Raw genomic sequence first — 21,216 nt, forward strand, 5'->3', positions numbered from 1 at the left:
CCATGACACCACACTCCAGCAAAGTGCATGACACCACACTCCAGCTGGGCTCTCACCCAGGAAACTTTGACAGGCCAGATTTTCAAACACGCAGTTGCATGCAAATGCACACTCTACACATCCAAATTTGAGTTGATTTTGTACAGAAGTGCCCACTTGAATGGGCAGACAGAGGGTTGGTGCATGCAAAACTAACAGTACAGGTAATAACTTGGAGCAAATCCAGCCCCCTCTTCTGTGATTGTGGGGAAGTGGTGTGGTTCTGCTGAACATAACAGGACAAGCTAAGACCCCATCAGTCATAGTTCTGAGTCCTCTGTGCTCAATGTACTTTGTGTTCACTTTAAGTACAGTGTGTCAATAATAACAGAGAGAGAGGCAAGAGGAATTCCATCACAGCTTCTTTTTAATCAGATTTTTTTTTGTTATAATTCCGTTCCCCGAGGAAGGCTCACATCAGATGCAGCTTCTGCGTTTCAGCAAAGTTCCTGCTTTTTGTTTGTTTGTTTTAAACTCAACTTTCCAGCTGGGTTGATAAGGAAATCAAGTAACTTTGCCCAAAGTCATACAACAAGTCAATGACCCAGCAGCAACAAGAACTCAGGAGCCTTCTGCTTCTTCCAAGTCCCTTTTCTCTAAGCATCAGCCTAGACTGCCTCCTGTTTCATCTCTGTTACCTATGATCACAGCACACTGTCTCCCAGTGCAGGTGGTTGCGGTTGTTCGACAGTGTATTAGAGCACAGGTGTGTCACGGCATGCTAGGAACTCTTCTCCTCTGTTTGTACAGGATTGAAGTGACTCCTTACCAGCAATGTAGAGCCATATCGCGGCTTTAGCAGTACATGGTAAAAATCATCCACTGGGAGAATGAAGAAAATGCATTTAGATAGTTACAGGAAATCTAAGTAGTAGATGCATAATAACTTAGAACGTAAATACTGGAGCACAGCAATTCTCATGCTGTGGTCCATGGGGAAGAGGCCGGTGACATAATGCTGATGCATTTTCCTTGTTTCCGGCTGCTAAACTGCACTAAATAATTTCCTAATGTTACTCTTCTACGTCAGTAACTGCCAAGGATGGTGGGTGACGGCAAGTGGAAGAGGAGGTGATCTGCATGGTGGCTAATCAGAGCATAGATAGCTCTAACATGTGATCATCTTGTGGACCATGCAACAATGGAAGCTGTGAACCCCTGCTGAGGCACTCTTATTAGTCATTTGTACTGTGCAGGGAAGATGTAATTAACTAAGAGCCATGCTACTGAGCTACCCAAATTGGGGCCAGGTAGTTTTTAGGGGACAGTTCAAATAAGATTTGGGCAACTTCATAAAAGAAAAATATGACAGCGTTCTACAGTAATAGTTCCAGAGAGTCTGGGGAAGATGCAGTGTTCTGGATTATTACTGTAGCATACGGCAGTGTTTTTAAAATGAGATAAGTTTGGTACAGCCTACTTTAGTGAGCTACCCCTCTGGTGGTGCTTTAAAGACAAAAAGCAAAGGTGCCCATTTGTCTTCTGTTTCTTTCTTTAAACCCAGTCATGGTCACACTCCTACGATGACAGATAAACATTGGGAAAAGAGGGTGTGCCTTGACTGCATTGAAAACTGCGTGTAACTCCACTGGAGTTATGTCCACAAAAGACTGGTGTCAGTGAGAGGAGAAAACACTATATGCATAGGGCAAGATCCTCAGCTGATCTAAGTCTGCCTAGCTCCATGTAAGTTAATGGAGCTATGTTCTTTGTACTCCAGGAAGATCAGAGGTGTCAGAAAGGAGGGAGTTGCCACTTAGTCTTGTGTATGCTTTAATCTAGGGTATGTCAGCATCACAGTCACACTTCTGACTGCAGCATATAGACCTAGCTAGCTCATGTACCAATTGCAGCGAAGCTATGGCCACACGGAGTTCAGTAGGGGCTGTACTAGCCTGCCCAGAGCCCCAAGTATGTACTTCTAGCCCATGCTGCTGTGGCTTCACTATTATTGGTACCCAAGCTAGCTAGATCAAAGCTAGCTCATGTATGTCTACATGCTGCAGCCGCACCTGTGACTGCAGTGCAAGTGTAAGAGACCTCCTTAGAGTGAAACCCTGGCCCCGTTGAAGTCAATGGGAGTTTTTCCATTGACTTCCAGTGGGGCCAGGATTTCACCCTGAATGCACAGTTACCCTGCGTAAGAAGATCTTCCACACCCCTTGTACTAGCTGTTTTGAAAGTGATTCAGTGACCAAGGCACTAGTAATGATCCCACTTTGGATCTGAGGAGGAGAACAAGAATCTATTAAGGCAGCAAAGGGCACAAACACAATGAGGGCTCCTCACCTCTGTTGCAGTGAAGCAAATCTTTCCATCCTTTGATAAACTGCGAAATACACCTAGGGAGAACAAAGACAGCTTCACTTCAATAGGAAGAGGTGGGAGGAGCTTGTAACATATAAGAACAAAGTTGTTTCCATTCTGGAACAGCCCAGTTTCATCTAGTCCAGTATTCTGTTTCCTTCACTGGCTGATACCTGAAGATTCACAGGGAGACCAGATGTCGCAGTTTTATAGGGACAATCCCAATATTCAGGGCTTTGTCTTATGTAGGTGCCTATTACCCCCCACCCCCTGTGCTGATTTTTCACACCTGCTGTCCGGTCATCCTAGGTATGACACATACATAATACATCTCACAATGGGGTGGGAGGGAAATCCTCCCCCCCCATACCATCCACTGGCTACTGGTGATCACGGTATTCTCTGAAGCAACTCACATGTGACCATTAAGTCCTGCACACTTATCAAGTAGTAACTGCAGGTGCTGTACCGATTCATGTAGTTGTCAAAACTAAAGGTGGTCAAAAAATTTCCAACAAAAGGTTTGGCTGTAGGAAAATGTTGATTCATCAACATCTAATGGTTCCATGGGAACATGGTATTTTTGGTGAAATATTGTTTTAAAAAAGATCAAAGGCTGAAATGTAACATTGATTTTTTTCATTTTGAAACTGTATTTTGTATTAAAATAAAGTTGAAGTGGAACATTTCAATTGACCAGAACATTTTTTTAAAAATTGCCACTTTGTTCAGATTCAAAATGAAAACAAACTTTAAAATCCTGGTATTTCCTACGACAGGTCTACTTCCTGCCCAACTGTAACCAAAACATCTTTTGACACCCCCCCCCCACCCCCCACCCAAAAAAAAAGCTCAAGGCTTCTGGAATCATAGAAATGTAGGGCTAGAAAGTACCACAAAAGGGCATCTCCAGCAAAGACAATGAATTCCCTACCCTGTCAGGCAGCCAGTGCCATTAGGCTGCACTGTCCTTAACCTGTAGTTCTAAGGCTATTGTGATACGTGGTTGATGCAGTGTAAGCCCATATTTTCCATGGTCCGAGATCCTCACAGGGCTCTAGTTAGCGAGGAGCATGACTTACTTGCCATGGTTTTGAGCCGGATCATGCAGCACACAAAATCAGGGAAACAGATTCTCATGGAGGAATCGCTGTACCTTAGAGCCGTCACATGGAGGAGCTGGTCATCAACAGCCAGGCCTATGCACAAGAGGCATAAAGAGCAGTGAACATGATAGCAACCGGAAGAAGCAAGGTCCAGCCAGCCTCTGAAATGGCAGGGAACTGTGCCTGTTACGTATGCCCAGTTTATACACCTACCAAGTGACCCATCCCTGCTTAATGTCCCCTAAGATGGTAGCTCCCTCCTTGAGGGCCCTCACAAATAAAATCCAGTCAAAATTCCTTCCCAGCCTCAAGTCTGGAGATCACTTTCACTTTGTACGTGCGAGCAAGAATCACAGTAGTACAGCAACTAATCCCATTCCCCTTTGTTAATCCATCGCAGGCAGTGGACATGTAAAGAGTGTTCTGATTAAAGCCTTAAATGCGAAGGACCTGGCTACACTCCTTGAGCCCAGACTTGTTGAAATCTGCCCTCAAGACTTCTAGGCACTGTCTAAGGCTCCAACCATCCCATCTTAAACTGGTAAGTGGTCAGGAGTTTGGTGTGGGCAGTCCTGAGGTATGGCATGTACTTGCCCCTGAAACCCATCTCTGTCAATGTCTCCCCATCCTTCAAAAATACCCTTATCCTTTTAATTGCAAAGGCCTGCATGAGTGTATTCACTTGTTGGCCCTAGAGGGGTTGCCTTTCCTTACTCCCTGCCCTCTGCTCTTTCTTTACCCTTTTGCTCAGATCCCTTTGGCTGGGTTTGTCAAAGCTTTAAGAGGGTGGCTTTTCATCTTAACTGGTTGGAAATTATTCCATCACGGAGCATCCCAAGCACTTCATCAGGTTGATGCTCATGAAGAGCTGGGACCAGTTCCTCATCTGGTGTAGAAGAGCACTGAGCTGTGCGGATTTACACCAGCTGAGGATCTGGCTTATTATCCTTCTAAACATTAAGGCCTCAATTAAGGTTATTCAGCAAAGCAGGAGCTTAGTGATGGACTCCAGTAAAATGTTTCAATACACGCTTAATTGAGGCCTATATTTAGCAGCATTCTTGGGGTTAATTAGGCCCTTGTATGCTATTGCTGGCTCTGATTATTCTCCTTTCTCTCCCCACCTCCCCAGGTAAGAAAACCTATGCAGGGGGCGAGGGAGGCAGTCTCTTGAGGAGAAGAATCTGGCCTGTGCTGTATGGTGTGGGAGGAGGCAAGGTGCTGTGTGTGTGTGTGTCTGTCTCTCTCCTTCAAAAACTGCCAGAGGATACAATGTGCTGAATTTGCCATTTTTTAATATTCCTTGTTTATCCCTTCAGTATCCGCATGTGTGCAATCTTCGTCTATATTTTACACTGTTGTGCCTTTATTACAATAACGATACATTTCAGATCCCTGAACTCAGAGCTGCTTGCTACACCCTGATGACGCCTCAGGAATTTCAGTCTCTAGAGGCCATGTTATATCTTCCTCCTGAAAAAAATCCACCAACTTTGTGGCTTCCGTTGATTACGTTTTGCCTAGAGTTCCCCATAGGGGAAACATTTATATTCTACTGGCAAATGCAACTTAAAAAGCCATTTAGCTAAATGGAAGGATCTCTAATGCAGATTTGTTGGACTGGCGCTTCCTCTGGGATATCCTATCGCATATACAAAATGTAACCAGATATAACTAGACAAATTCAATCACGCAACAGAAACTGGATTGCTTGCTTAAAATTGCAGCACTAGTCTAGCCAACAGAGGTCAGTGCAAACTAAATAAAAGGTCTTTCAATGCCGCTTTCTCCTATACAACCAGTCACGGCCCTGGAGAGAGATTGAATGAACTAACCGGGTAGTGGCTGTTCAAACTTCCTTGCTCCTTTCCCCTACGAGGTGTTTCATCCCTGATCAAGAGAGAGCACCTCAGAGAGTGAAATGGAAATTAACTCTTTCTTTGGCCCCTTTGCTGAGCGTTATTGGCCTTCCCACCACTTGGCAAATATCCATCATCAGCACCAGCTCAGCAATGCTCCACTCCATTCCTGTGCTACAGGACCACTCAGCAGGGGAAATGGCTTCTTCCTGAAACATTCGCTTTGGCTTGGTTACACGGGGAATGGCTAGTGATCGCTTTGTCCTTGTGAGATGCGTTACTCGCGGATAGGAGCCGGAGCTCACTAGATCTTCCATACAATCCCTCCACCCTCATCTTTCCACCACTCTCCTAATAGCACAGCTGAACATACCTGCTCTCTGTACTGCATTCCTCAAATCGGAGACATCCAGGAATCCGGAATCGGTTCCCTCTACCCTCCTGAAAATGTCCTGGAAACCATTTTGAAAGAGTTCAGCTGCTTACTTTTAAGCCAACGTCAGTGGACCAAACTTGTGCTATGACCTAGCATGTTGACCACTTGCCAATGCATTTCACTTTCTCCTTAATGAATTAGCTTAGTGGAAACTCAGTGCAACGTCAGATAGGGGGACTAGAATAAGAAAGACCACTTTCCAGAAAGAACAGCTGGGTGATCCTTGCTCCTGGACTGAGGGGGCTTACTGATGGGGGGGGGCAGTGAGGGATTGATGTTAATGCTCCTTCAGAGCATTGGCCTGGCTTAGTGCACTGAGACAAGGGGAGAAAGAAGACAGAGGGGAGCAGTGATCACCTTGGGATATCCCCCTGCCAACAAAGGCACTGATGTGGAAGTGCAGGGTAAACATGTCTGAAGGGTTATAGAGTTGTGACCTTTCGTGTATATCCCCTGCGCTGTTTTACTTATTCAGACCAAAGCTTGTATCTCCATGACTCTGCCAACAGAAAGAGCCCATCAATAATGACTCATCTGAAAGAAGAGTTGCAGAACTCATTTCTATGGCACTAGGTGGAATGACATCCTCCAGTACACTCCATATTCTAAATACAATAGGCTATGTACTCAGCTCCATTGACTTTAATAGGGCTATGCCCACTTATACAACAGATGAGGATCTGGCCCAGTATGTTTAACTTGGGAAAAACCATCCTGTGAGATACTAACCAGGTAGGATGTAAATGGCAAGCATGGAGAACAGTTGTTCAGGATAGCCCAAACAGATCTAATAGGTGAAACCAAGGAACATTGACTGTACCAGAATATTTTTCCTAATTCTGGGGTCCCTTTCTCTGTCCTAGAGTCTCTTAAAGGAAGTGGGGGAGGGGGAGAAGGAGCCCTGTTGCAGTATTTGCATTATTTAGAGAAGATAATGGAAAACCAAAGTCTGTATTGGCCAGGGAGCATGGCCTTTCCATTGATTGTATTATCCGGTGCAATGTGACTGGCTGCCATGAAATAGGGCAATAGCCTTTCACAGAAACATGTGGTGGATAATAGGATGACAAATAGGTAATCCAATCTAAGTGCTTGTACTCTTCAGGAATACTCACCATCTTGCCACTGCATATGAGCAACCACCGTCCCATTGACCTGTGGGATTATTCCTGGGTATGTAAGTGCAGGACTGGGACCTAACACCTTCTCTAACCTATTCCTCAGGATCTGCCATAAGAGCAGAGCACTTAATCCTTGGCAGACCTGTTCTTACCATTCAGAACATTTGATGGGGTCTTCTCAATCCAATATTTGAGCTCCCTACTTTAGAATGATAAGCCAGGTGCTTTATCATCCGAGCCTTTGTTGTGGTCTTTCCCCTGCACTATTTTAATTTCATAGTGTCTGCATCCCCTTGATTAAAAATGCAGCACTAGCTAAGAAAATGTACCTTGTACTGAGCAAGGAGTTTCCAGAGGTGCTTAAATTCTTGCAGGGAGAGTCTTCCATTAGACTTGAGCTGCATGTGTGGTTAAGGCTTAAACGTTTAGTGGCAGCTAATCTTGGGTTTCCTAGGAGCAGGATGCCATTTAGGCCGTGGCTTGCCTCACCGAAAACCAGATGCAGGAGCCCCCCCATGGGAAAAGAGCCCTGCTAAAGGTATCCTGCTGCCATGAAGGTTGGAATGTCAGGCTTTAAGCTGGGGAAGGCTAAGGTATTCCTTGCTCCGAGCAGGGGTCTGAGAGCTATAGAATGCACAAAATAAATGCAACAAACTGTAAATATAACGGAGGGCCATTAACCAGCAAAGTTATATAGTGCCTTTCGCAGCAACAGATCATGAGGCCGTGGCCCTGTGGAAATGCAGCCACCTTTGGGGAGGGGTAAAAGCTGCTTGGGGCCCACAGGGCATTACCTGTAGCTAGATTCTGGGTATGTCTACACTGCAACTGAACTTGATTGTAGCACAGGTAGGCACATCTGTGCTGGCTTTAATGTAGCCAGCACTGATAGCAGTAGATGTGGCGGCATAGGTACTTAGGTGGCTAGTCCATGCTGCCACATCTACACTGTTAGCATGGGTAACAAGAGCTAGATTAGAGCTAACTTGGGTATGCCTCCCTATCTCGTCTCTAAACATACTGGGGAAGTGAACAGGCTTGAGGTGGGAGGGGAGGATAGCGCCTCCTCAGCATAAGGTGTAGAGTAGTCATAGCCCCATTAGTGGTATCAGCCCCCAAGATCTCCATGGACCTCCCGTCTGTTGCACCCTGCTCCTACAGTGGCACAAGGCCTTTAGATGTAATGCTGACAGCAGGCAGGCTCAAACCTGGGACCACTGGAGCTTAGTGCCTGAGCCTCTAGTGCAGGAGCTAAAAGCCACCTGGCTGTTAGCTAAGGCTGTAGAGCAGACTCATCAATCAATCCATCTCCCTCTGCCACTAGCTAGGGCAGAACACCACACCCAGCAGGTGTGGGGGGTTACACACACAGCATCTCCCTGAAGGAGGTGTAATATCTGACCCTCCGTGTCCTCCCACAGTGCTCTGTTCTCTGCAGGTGAGGCTGCCTCTGGCCTCTGCCTCTCTCACAGCACCATGGCTGTGGCTGCCACAGCCCTGAGAAAGCAAAGCCCCCTTACAGTGAAATAAGAGTAAGAGGGTGGTGCTGCCGTCAAACTTGGCTGAAAGAGGCTGCTCTGGTCCTTAAAGGCCAGTATAGGTCACACTGTATAGGGGATGGGTACCAATGTAGTGAATGAAAAAAATCCATCTTGAATAAAAATGGAATGGGGTGGGGGGAAGTGGCTGTGTCAGCACCCTCCATGTGTCCTGCATTCCGTGCCTGTTTAGACGGCAAGAGGGTGCAGTAACAGGAAAGCTGGAAAGACCACAACTGGCTGCTGGTCATTTTTATTCATTTGCTGCTATCTGTAATGGTCTGGCACCGTCTCAGAGTTATTCCAAGGCCTGGAACAAAAAGACAGCACGAGAGCATGCAGCGGGGAGAATTTATGTTTTCATCAAGGAGCGCTCTTGTTTTACAATGGCCAGCAATGCATTTCCAGTGTTGTCTTGTTAACCGTTGGAGGACTATGCCATCCATCTAACTAGAAGAGGTAGACACCAAAGGATGAATAGTTTGCCAGGCGTTCGCCTGTGATTCAGCAGTGACACATTGCTGCTGGCCGCTCCAGCCCTGGCTGATGTCAGGGGAAAGGCAATCATAGCTTCATTGTTCTTGACATAAACTTAGAGCAGCGGGCTTGGAGTTCCAGTTCACAGGCAAGCCCAGGTTGGCAGCCTTAGAGGAAGGATGGGAAGAAGTAGTGTTAGGTTGAGCTATACAGTGGATCTTACTGAATCCCAGCATAGTCCTGTGTGAAGCTGTGCAATGTCCAGGACTGGGGCCCAGGCTTGTTAACCACAGTGCATGGAGAGTTCAGAAGAAGGGGACTATGTAATTAATAGAATAGGTTTTAAAGTAACTAGGGAAGGGCCTATAGCTCCCAGCGAGCTCCTGACAGCAGATTCTACCCCCCGAGGGAGTGCACATAGCAAAGCCCTGCATACATTGTGGGGAAATTATTTGATGCGTGTGGCCAATACTTATTTGCAGGTTGTCCCAGGGGGAAGCTCAGCTGAGCCATAACTGAAAGAAAGGATAGGCTGCACCGGGGCGGGGGGGTGGGGGGGAGTTTAGTGCCTTTGCTGAAAGGATACATCCATCAGAGCTAAAATGCCTCTGCATGACTCAAAGCAGAATCCTCCGCCCGGGCTGGCCAGACGATCTATAAGAATTAATAAAACAAAAGTGATCAGACAAAGAACAAAAGGCGCCATGGGATAGGTCTCTACCTCCAGAGAGCAGGGCTCCAACCAGGTCACTGTTGGGAGGTGGATCTTAGTCTAGCCCCGAGTGGTTCATATCCCTAAGGGTGAGATGGGGGGAGGTGGGGTGTGTGTGTGTGTGTGTGTGTGTGTGTGTGTGTGTGACACTTCTCAAATGGACCCCTTTGGAGGGATGTCATTCAGCAGCAACCCAAAGGTAACTAGGCCCCATACAAATTTGGTGATCTCTCTCCTCTGCTGTTGTTTGACCCCTCCTTTTCAGTCTCTGTCACATGCTGCACCCAATATTTGAGAGGCTGGGGGAGTGGTGAAGGCCAGGACTAGACTTCCACCAGGGAGTGTTGCAGGTGGGCATTGAGCTGACATGGCAGAGCTGTGAGAGAGGTAAGGTCTAGGATAAGGTGGGTGCTGCATGTCTGGTTGGAGAGGACCTGTGACTGGATCCCATAAAAAAGCAAGTGTGCGGCCTAAGCAGAGCTGTGTGGTGATCCAGGCCTGGACCAGCAGGGCACTCCGCAGGTCAGGGCTGTGTGGGGACCCAGGACTGGAAAAACAAAGGTGCTGCTGGTCCTAGTAGAGAGCACTTAGAGGCACAGGGGCATGCCAAAGTTCAGCCGCTTGAGATGCAGCAGCCTCTCTGCTGGCTGTATGCTCAATGTGCTAGGAAAGGCTAAGTGCTGCCCTGGATTGGAGCTGGGCTGTTTCACATCTTCCTTCATGTGAACATTAATTTTTTAATACAAATTAAGCATAATGGGAATCCCAGAGAGGTTTTTCTATTATCAGAGGGCTACCAATCCCACTGAGCATTTTCCTAGGCCCATCAGGGTTGGTTAGATCTACGACTCCATCTAGTTCACACTAGATCCAGGGTCGGAAAACACCATTAACTGGCTCACAGAGAGCTTTACCTTTCAGGAACACTTCATTGAGGAGCCTTTGCAGCTGTGAGGCATTGAGGTCTGAACCCTAATGCAGAACAAAGCACACGAGTTTATAAGCACCAGGCTTCCTTACCCTCGCCCCTTTCCTTATTCTCCACTTGCTTACACCATTGCGAATCAAGAGCAAACCCACTCATGGCAGTAGAGTTACACAGCTGCAAATCTGGTGTGAATCAGACAGCCTGAACAATCATTTGTGTTGGCCATGAACCCTAACCCAAGCATTCCCATCATTGCTATGAGGCAGAGCAGTACTATCATCCCCAGTGTTGTACGGATGGACAACTCTCTTAGGGAAACCCAAGACTAAGAGATGTTAAGGTCCCACAAGGAGACAGTGCTTGAGCTAGGAATGGAACTCTGGTCGCCTGACTCCCTATCCTATGGTTTAGCTACATGACCATCCTTCCTGCCCGACTACTTTTATTTTAACTGGTAGTGGATTATTTGTTATGGAGAAGCTGATTCCTAGAGCCAAAGGGTCAGTGTCTCTGTATTGGCTGACCCGTGCTCAGCGTAAGTCTGAAGGTCCGGAGGAGAGTGGGGGAAAGGCATTGTTTAGCCACCTGTGTGTCCCTGGGGTGGCTGGGCACCGGTAAGGTTCCTGGAATAAGTTAGAGCAGCCTGAAGTCTGCTTTATCTTGTGCCAGCTGTCAGCAATCTTCAGGGATTGTTGCCAGAGATAAGCTGATGCAGGAGCACACTAGCGCTGCCCCCCCCCCCCCCACACACACACACGCTTTTCTGGCCACGAGGCATAAGAGCAAATACACTGCATTTACACTACTGTACATTTTTGCACTGGTGAAAGCTAGTGAGAATCGGGCTCCTTGTCTCCTGCTCTACATTGATGCTATAGCTCTCAGCTGCCCGACACATGAGTCAAGTAAAATCTTCCTGCCCTGCCCCTATCGCTCCCCAAGGCCCTCCAGGGCATTCTGTGTGACAGACTGTGTCATTTTTCACCTTTATGCATTGATATAACTATTAACTGTGAGAGGTCTATTGTGTAAAGGCTTTTGGCAGTGATTTTTCTCTTGACTAAGTCAAGGAGTCCTTTTATAACAGTTTATTAAACCATTAAGAGCATCTCCTGTGAACACACACAGCTTGGCTCAGAGAGAGCTGGAATCAATTACTCAAATGCTGACTGATGTCTGCTTTCCAAATGCAGCAAGTGCAAGCTGGAAACAGTTCTGATCAGAGGGAAAAAATATCCAAGGATTATTTCTAATTACTTGTTTAAATAAACCCCAAACAATCATCCCCTAATATAGTGAGCCGTGCATTCTATTCCAGCTCTCTCTCCCACTTTTCTGTGGATTTTGGCAGCCAGATCAATGCTGTTTTGAAGGTATCCACTTAAGGAATGATAGGCCCACATTTCCAAAGACATTTTTCTACATGGATTGATAGCAAGACGGGAGATTTTTCTTTTACAACTCCACTTGTCTTTTTATTTTTTCAGTAATCGGCTGTATTCAGGGTACCTGTGTAGCATATCTGAGGAAGATGTTTTCAGAGGCGTTGTCTTGACTCTGCTTGGGTATGTCCTGGATCACAGCAAAACATGTACATGTGCAAATTAGTGACAAAAGCCGTGGGAGCCAGAGCCAGATCCATATTATTCACATAGCTCTGTAGCTGTACTTTAGAATGGACAAGGTATGTACAACAAAGCACACAGTGCTGCCTCAGAGACCCTGCAGTCTAAAGGCAAGAAGAGATACAATAATGATCAGGCAGGAAGTGGTGTGTGGATGTTATAACTTTGTAGAATGAGGGATTTTTTGGGGGGGGAGGGAGATTCAGAGGATTTGAAGAAGAGGGGGTGAGTTTGGCCTCTCTTAAGTGGGAAGATGTTTTCAGCATAGGGAACCACATGAAGCCAAAAAGTAAGTAAATGGAGGTGCCAGGAGTAGAGAATTTTAGGTGGAATACAGGAAATGGGAGGAAATCAGGGCCAGTTTCTCACCTGGTGCAAATTGATGTCACTATAGTGAAACCAATGGCTCCCTGCCATTTTAGACCACGTGAAGAGCTGGCCCATAGACAGGGATAGAGTTGTGGACAGCTTTGGAAGTGGAAGAAACGGGAAGTCAGTGCAGAAATTCAAGAAGAGGAGGGGAGAAGTGATGGGAGCTGCCTGAGAGGAAGATTGCCTAGACAGCAGTGAATTAATACTTTAGGGCCTAATCCTAACACACATGTAGCCTCTGACTCCAATGGGATTACCAAGGACCACCTACCTGTGTAAAGTTTGCAGGATTGGGCCCTGTACTTACATATGGCAAAATATAGGTTGTTGGTTAGTGACATTATTTAAGGAAATTGAAAGTTTGTTAGTATAATTGGATAATAGACTAAACAATAGGTTTCTCTCTCCATAACAGGGCTTAATAACGGACTGGAAAAATTAATGACTAGCAATGGCTTGCATCTCTCACTTACACCATTAACTTCAAAGAAGTCACTCCTGATTTACACTACTGTGAGAGAGCAGAATCAGGTGCAACCCAACCGCCAAAGTACAAGAGGACTGTATTGTTGAATGCTCCAGGACAGGTGAGTCATAGCTCACAGAGAGAGAATTCTGCAGCTGGACTGACAGTTATACTGTGCTTGGGCTGTAATTATCTGGGCCTGATTCTGAGCTCCTGCTAGTTTAAGAAGTGTAATTCCATTGACTTCTATGGGGTTACACTAGTACAAACCAGAGAATTCAGAATCAGGCCTAGACTCTTGCAAAGACCAATTGTGTCACCCAGTCTGACAATCCGCTTTCCGCAGATCCCTGCCTTATATTAGATGGATGAATCCCTGTGTGGAAAGGGGAGAGAATGCCATGCTGGGGAATGTGACAGTGCTAATGTCTAGAGTGGAATGAATGAGTGATTATTGAGTTTGGTGGCCCAACTAAAATGAATCAGATGAAAAATTGTTGTGGAAATATTTTGTTTTTTCTCACTAAAATGAAAACACAAAAATTTTGTTTCTAGTCGAATGACAGGTTACATTTACTTTTCATGTGATTTTTACCTTTTAATTTTTGTAAAAAAAAAATAAAAAAAAAATCTAGCTACATTTCCAAATGGAAAGCTACACCATTTCAACTTTTTCAATCTTCCTTCCCCTTTGTTGTCCAAAACTAGTTATTGAATTTGATTGGAATTCACAAATAGTTTCAGGCGACCCTAAAATTTAACTCAGCTCTACTGCTGACAGTGATTTACTTGATGAAAATGCATCTGAAAAATGCAAATTAAAGATTAAGGGCTTGATTCTGAAACTGTCCCTCACATAGACAAGTTACTTATTCTGTGAGTACTCCCTCTCGTAGCTCAGTACAAAGGTGGCAGAGCTGTGCCCAGAGACATAAGAACAGCCGACCACCACCATTGGTCCGACCAAAGGTCCATCTAGCCCAATATCCTGTCTTCTGACAGTGCTCAATGCCAGGTGCCCCAGAGTAGGGTTACCATATTTCAGCAAGCAAAAAAGAGGACGGGAGGAGCCCCGCCCTAGCCCCGCCCCTGCCCCTCCCACTTCCCGCCCCCCCAGAACCCCCAACCCTCCCCCCGTTTCTTGTCCCCTGACTGCCCCCTCCTGGGACCCCTGCCCCTAACTGCCCCCCAGGACTCCACTCCCTATCTAATCCTCCCTGCCTCTTGTCCCCTGACTGCCCCAACCCTTATCCACACCCCCACCCCCAGACAGACCCCTGGGACTCCCACGCCCCATCCAACCACTCCCCACCCCCTGACAGCCCCCCCCAGAACTCCCAACCCATCTAAACCCCTCTGCTCCCTGTCCCCTGACTGCTCCGATCCCTCTCCCCACTCCTGCCCCCTGACAGCTCCCCCCCAGAACTCCCAGCCCCCCACCCCCCCGCTCCTTGTCCCCTGACTGCCCCCTCCTGGGACCCCTGTTCCTAACTGCCCTCCAGAACCCCACCCCCTACCTAAGACTCCCTGTTCCTTGTCCCCTAACTGCCCCCTCCTAAGACCCCCCCAACTGCCTCCCAGGACCCTACCCCCTACCTGTACCCTGACTGCCCAAAACTTTCTCCACTCCCCCCCAAAAAACCCCCCCCCGTTTCTTGACTGCCCCCTCCAGAACCTCCCTGCCCCTTCTCCTGCCCACTTACCCTGCTGCTCAGAACAGGGTGTTGGGCTCTGTGCCAGCCGGACACGTGGCTGCGCTCCCCAGCACAACAAAACCCGGTCCCTGGCCCTGCACAGTGCTGCCGGACCGGGCTGCAGGGGAGAGCTGCCCTTGTATCAGCACAAAGTGCTCTCGCTCCCGTTTTGCTACGCTGCATGGCAGAAACCGCTCCCAGTTGCAAAAGGGGAGGGCTGCACTTTGTGCTGATACACTTGCTCAGAATGCAGGGCGGAGCTCCTCTACAGCTGCTCCTGAGTCCAGCCCGGGACTTTCCTGCAGCCCTCCCAGCCCCTCGCTCTGCTCTGCCGGGGGAGGGGGGAAATCCCGGACATTTTGAGTGCTTTACAAATTCCCCCCCGGACGCTATTTTTAGCACAAAAAGGAGGACATGTCCGGGTAAATCCGGACGAATGGTAACCCTACCCCAGAGGGAATGAACAGAACAGGTAATCATCAAGTGTCGCCCTGTCGCCCATTCCCAGCTTCTGTCGAACAGAGGCTAGGGAAATCATCCCTGTCCATCCTGGCTAATAGCCATTGATGGATCTATCCTCCATGAACTTATCTAGTTCTTTTTTGAACCCTGTTATAGTTTTGGCCTTCACAACCTCCTCAGGCAAGAAGTTCCACAGGTTGACTGTGCATTGTATGAAAAAATACTTCCTTTTGTTTGTTTTAAACCTGCTGCCTATTCATTTAATTTGGTGACCCCTAGTTCTTGTGTTATGAGAAGGAGTAAATAACACTTCCTTATTTACCTTCTCCACACCAGTTCATGATTTTATAGACCTCTATCATATTCCCCCTTAGTCATCTCTTTTCCAAGCTGAAAAGACCCAGTCTTTTTAATCTCTCCTCATACGGAAGCCGTTCCATACCCCTAATCATTTTCTGTTGCCCTTTACTGAACCTTATCCAATTCCAATATATGTTTTTTAAGATGGGGCAACCACATCTGCACACAGTATTCAAGATGTGGGTGTACCATGGATTTATATAGAGGCAAGATGCTATTTTCTGATGTGAGGCAGGTGGCAGAAGAGAAAGCAACAGCCAGGGTGGGGTGGGGAGAGGAGGGTTGCAGCAAAGAGACTGGTTAGTGGCTGGTGCCAGGAGATCCATAATGTTGATCACACACCTCCAGTATCTAAGTCATTTTTCACATGTTCCTACCTTTGGCATCACTGGGCTGAGGCTGCTTTTCAGGTCCCTAAAAAACACCACAAGAGTCACATCAGAAAAAGGCAGCCATCTAGCATTTAATTGCAGAGGGAGGTGTGTGTGTGTGTGTGAGAGAGAGAGACAGACAGAGACAGCAGGACTTGTGGCACCTTAGAGACTAACAAATTTATTAGAGCATAAGCTTTCGTGGACTACAGCCCACTTCTTCGGATGCATATATCATTCTTGAGTTACACCACTGTAGGGGAGAGGAGAATCCCAGGGCAGTGTGTGCAACAGCAGGACTAGTTTGGCAGCGCTTTCACCACCAGGAGACACTAGGGGCTCCATCTCTACAGTCAGCTCTTACATGAGCAAAATCTCCTGGTTACCTTAACCTGAGCTGTAACATTATGAAATGTCTCTAATTTTCCTTTAGCACGTGAATACAAGATGGACATTAATAAAAAGGCAAAAGGATACCTGAGGACATTTAAAGGCAAATTTAAAACAGAGCACACATTTATAGCCAACATAAAATTAACCTGTGGACCTCACTGCCACAGGATGTTACTGAGGCAAATACAGTTGCAACTCCTAACATTCCAGTTTTGCCTTAGATGAAGGAACAAGCTCACCTCAGGCTTTGCAGCATTCCCTATGAAACCCTATGCTTGTTATAGGGCAGCAGTTCCCAGAATGGGGTCCCAGTGGCTTCTAGGGCTAGCTACCTGGTCAAATGATGATAGCTGCTCCTCCACTTTTCCAGCTGCTACCCTTACTGTCCATGAGTAGTAACTTACTACGCAGGTAGAGAAAGGATGGCCCAATGGTTAGGGCACTAGCCAAGGACACAGCAGACCTGGGTGCAATCCCGTGCTCTGCCACAGAGTTCCTGCGTGACTGCGGGGAAGTCACTCAGCCTCCCTGTGCCTTAGTTCCCCCATGTAACATGGGGATAATAGCACTGCCCTACCTTGCAGGGGCATTGCAAGGATAAAGATTGTGAAGCACTTTGAGAGCTACTGCTGGAAAGTGCTATATAAGAGCTAGGTACTATTACTACTGTACTCCCAGGATTTGAATGAGACTGTGTGTGGAGGACGTTACTACTGAACCCGAGTAAGAGTGGCAGAATCCCGCTCACTGGAAGAAGCTCAAAATACACTGGCCCTGACTGTGATTCCCTTACTCACAGGGATGGGCAGTTATTCACATGAACAGTCCCAGTGAAGTCAAGCTAGCTGTTCCAGAAAGAAGCAATTGCTGTAGCTGGCTTGGGAATGCTTTGCAATGACAAATGAGAGAAGATGTGTCCACAGGACAATCTCATTAATTAAGCCGTGAGCCATGCTATGTAAAAGTCGTGGAACCCCACTACAGGGTAGATTGAAAATACCAAGGCAATGCCACTGTGCAATATTACCTACGGCAATTTTGTCAAGGGTGAATGCTGTGGCTTAGATTTTTTTTTATGAAGACTAGCCATTTCTATGAAAACATCTGCATTTATGCTGACTAGGATAAAACTTACACCCTGTGCCCCCAAACCTACAATCTTATCCTTGTGGGTGGATCCGTACATCTGTGTGGAGCCCCATTGAAATTAATGGATCTATTGAACAAGTCCGCCCACATGGATCAGACATCAGGCACTTGGATTGTAAACTCCTTGGGCTAGGCACTGTGTCTTTGCATACACCTAATGCAATGGAGACCTGATCCTGACTGGGGCCTATTGGTGCGCCAGCAATACAAATATTAAAGAACTACTAGTACAAGCCATCAGCCTTCCTTTCTTAGAGCAGGTGTCCATCCCAAGCTGGAGGGAAGTCTCCCACACATGCATAGCATAGTATTGCTCCGTTTGGTGCTCCATAGGGGATATTCTGTTCTGGAATCATTACTGGACTAGATGCTCCTAAATAGACCCTTCCTCTGTTCAGCTATGGCAATTCCTGCGTACCCATGTGTGTGCCCAGTCTGAACTCCTAGCATCCCTGCCAATACACTCCTTGTCACTAACCTCTCTCTTTGCAATAAGCTTCCACAAAACATTAAAATAAAACACCACATTAATGGCCCTGGTCTTAGATGTTCAGAGACAACCCTGGAAGCTGGAAAAAAGGTACATATAAACAGTATGTATAATGATCTTACTCATTGGAGTCTTGGCACCTCAGAAAGATTCGTAGGAGGAATTCAGCCTCTTGGCCTTCTTCTGATGTGGCTGGAACAACAACATAGGTCCCGGGGCTCAAGTAAAAGTAATTGGTGACATCTCGGGCTGACACGTTCAAACCGCACTTCAGAACTTTGGATTTATACTGAGAGAAAAATGCAACTGGCAATCTGTCCCTCAGGCCCTGGAACTGAAGGAAATGATTAATTGTACCACGTCAGTCCTCTATTCCCACAGCCCCTTTCATCCACAAAGCTCTGAAATAGCTTCTCATAGTCAATCCTGCATATATGGGAATCATTTCACTCACCACTGCAATGCAATCATCTCTGGGGTGGAACATGGCAGTTAATAGTGCACAGCAGCGCTACACAACAGTTAGGGAAGTGAAAAAAAGCTGGGGGAATTTTAGGTGGGTGGAGTGTAGTTAGTTGATCTGGAATGTGCCAAGAGAGTGGGGCTAATAGCCTAATTCCTGTGAAAATTTCCTTGGGGTATGTCACGTACATGAGTGCTCAGAGCCCCGGTTAAACATTTCATCCAGAAGACAGCATCTTTAGCAGTAGTGCCATCCTTGCATCAATTCTCATAAGAAAATAATGTAGCCTGATCTTTCTTTGGTTATTCCAATACTTTTGCTGAGATGAAACAATAAATATAATGTAACAGCTGTTACTATGATGACATGTAAAGATAGCGTAATAAAAACCCCCTTACTAAACAAATTCCCCCAAATACATTGGAGTGTATAAATTCCATTTAGAATGGCTATACAGTGTGACAGTTATTTATGAGCCTTGCCTTTGGGAGAAAATAGTATAAATCTGCTATCTTGGGGAAGGGGAAAAGACTGTGTGCTTGTCTAGACAAGCAGTTAGAGCACAACAAGCTGGTGTGTAAATCTACACAGCACTGGCTTGCTGTGCACTAACAATCTGCCTGGACCTTACTGCCACACACTAAAATTTCCTTAGTGCACTTTGATCTACCCCGCTTTGAAATGGGAGTAGGTGAATGTGCACTAGGAAATGTCCAGTGTGTGATACCATGGTCCGCATGGACAGTTAGTAACAGGGCAGGCTAGTGCGAGGTAGATTTACACCCCAGCTTGCTGTGAAATGAGTGCTCGGCCAGACAAGCCATGTTATAGAGGACATGGGAGCTGTCGGGACTGCAAGGCATTAGGGGACTGATCCACAGTTAGCATAAGCTGAAATCAATGGAGGTGTCATTTGGCATCCGGGTCTTATTCTGAACTCCTGCTGGTGGAAAGTGGAAGTATCTCCCATTTACGTCACGGAAACTGGTGTGACATCAGAATCCGACCCTAAATATTTACCCAGTTCTATCACACAACATTAACCCTCCATGTCTGGCTATATATACCCTGCACAGCACTTCTGTTACACTGCCAACACATAACATCCGTTCTGCTTCATGTGGCGATATGATGCGTCTCACAGTGTATCGAGAGATTAATAATGATATTGCTGCTTTGTTCTGGGAGCGAACGTTAGTACATGCTATAGTCAGACCCAGTGCCAGCAGCTCCAATGTAAACTTCTTAGGCCTGGTCTATGTGGGAAAGCTTTTTCGGGATAACCTAAGGAGTGAATCTAAACCAATATAGTTATAGCACTATAAACCCCAATGTAGACACATTTATCCTGGTATAAGAATGTTCAGATTGGGGATTATATTCCAGTATAACTTGTAAAACCTTTCTGTGTAGACACACAGCCTTACACAGTTCTGTTACTGCCCCTTGCTAATGACTTGTAGCAACCTCGCTTCAATTCTTGAGCTTCCCATTATAAGGACCTACATTGTATCACAATTCTGAGGTGTACCAGTATTCATGCTTGAGCTAGATTTCTGATAAGATCTGAGCCATAGGCAAATGTCCACTGGAGACTATACTGAGACCACCAAACTCATTTCACTTGTGATTTAAGTCAAATCTGAACGCAGAGTTCCAGAAATGAATTGTGAGTGATATAGTGGAATAATGCACTGACTGGATTTAAGGTTAATTTGAGGGATAGATCAAACACCTAACATCCAGCTCCTCCATGGGTATAAATTGACATAGGTCTACTGAAAACAATGCAGCTTTCGCAATATGCACAACTGAGGGTCTGGTCCCTTGATAGGAACATCAGAAAAGTTTTCAGCACTGTGCATATGTTTGGCATCTTCAGACTTAGGCCACTAAATCATCCCTTTGGACTGCTAAGTATCATGTTTGAAATATCTAGATTCCCTCGACACTTGTGTTCAGAGCTTGGCAGGATTAATTCAATCTTTCACTCATCTCAGGCCGATAAATTGTGTACTGCTCTGAGTACTGGGCCTGATGCTCTTTTAGCTCATGCTGCTTTATTCAGTAGACCCCCCCACTGAAGTCAATAGAGAAGTAACAGTTTACAGGAGAATCAGGCCTGCTGCAAGTAGGTCTTTAAAATAAGACCTCAAAAACCAAGGCCTTTTCTGCTCCTTCTGGATATCAAAGGTCCTCTGACACTTTTTAAAAGAGCAGAGGTTTACACAGAAGGTCTTGGCCAAAATTCCCTATCTCCACACCAGCATACTGTGTGATTGTTAACTGCTCTCCTTCCCAGAGAAGGCTGCATTTCAGTGATGCATGTGTATATATGTTTCTATATTTTATGCTCCTGGAATCAAAAGTGCTATATAAAAATAAAATATTTCCATATTAAAGTTTGGACTTGTGCAATAGCAGACAAGGAGATCATCAGTGCAGCAGGGGGAAGGAAACTTTGAAAAATGTTAGTATGAGAAAAGGAAGTGTTTGCTAAAATATCAGAGTAAATGTAAAGAAAACAATACAGCAAAAACCTGAATGTTAATGCTCATGTTGTCTGTGATAGTCATGGAGAATGCAATGCAAATATATGACTGTGTGTACATGAGAATATATATGTGATATAGCTAAAACAATATATAAAACAGAGGTGGACAAACTACAGCCCACGGGCCACATCTGGCCCATGGGACTGTCCTGCCCAGCCCCCGAGCCCCCAGCCCCTCCCCTGCTGTCCCCCCTCCCCCACAGCCTCAGCTCATCGTGCCAGCAGCAACCCCAGCGGGGGGAGGGGCTGCACTACGAGGCAGGGGCAGGGCCACCCCGGGGGGGGGAGAGGGGT

The 21,216-nt window shown here is 46.3% G+C and overlaps 1 protein-coding gene across 1 annotated transcript in view; it reads right to left on the reverse strand.

Annotated features, from left to right (window-relative positions):
* Positions 1-391: 391 nt before the first annotated feature.
* The window catches only part of CAPN13 (calpain 13), a 62,407-nt gene continuing 41,582 nt past the window's right edge, over positions 392-21,216 (reverse strand). Inside the window, exons 13-22 of the mRNA XM_065589984.1 lie at positions 18,028-18,263; positions 15,880-15,916; positions 12,033-12,095; positions 10,510-10,567; positions 9,470-9,537; positions 7,198-7,266; positions 5,685-5,763; positions 3,429-3,545; positions 2,329-2,381; positions 392-861 (exon numbers count right to left, since the gene is read on the reverse strand). Coding sequence (XP_065446056.1) covers positions 835-861; positions 2,329-2,381; positions 3,429-3,545; positions 5,685-5,763; positions 7,198-7,266; positions 9,470-9,537; positions 10,510-10,567; positions 12,033-12,095; positions 15,880-15,916; positions 18,028-18,263 — 807 coding nt within the window. The 3' untranslated portion in view covers positions 392-834. The remainder of the gene's footprint in view (positions 862-2,328; positions 2,382-3,428; positions 3,546-5,684; positions 5,764-7,197; positions 7,267-9,469; positions 9,538-10,509; positions 10,568-12,032; positions 12,096-15,879; positions 15,917-18,027; positions 18,264-21,216) is intronic.

The sequence above is a fragment of the Chrysemys picta genome, chromosome 3 (assembly GCF_011386835.1).
Source record: "Chrysemys picta bellii isolate R12L10 chromosome 3, ASM1138683v2, whole genome shotgun sequence".
Taxonomy (NCBI): Eukaryota; Metazoa; Chordata; order Testudines; family Emydidae; genus Chrysemys; species Chrysemys picta.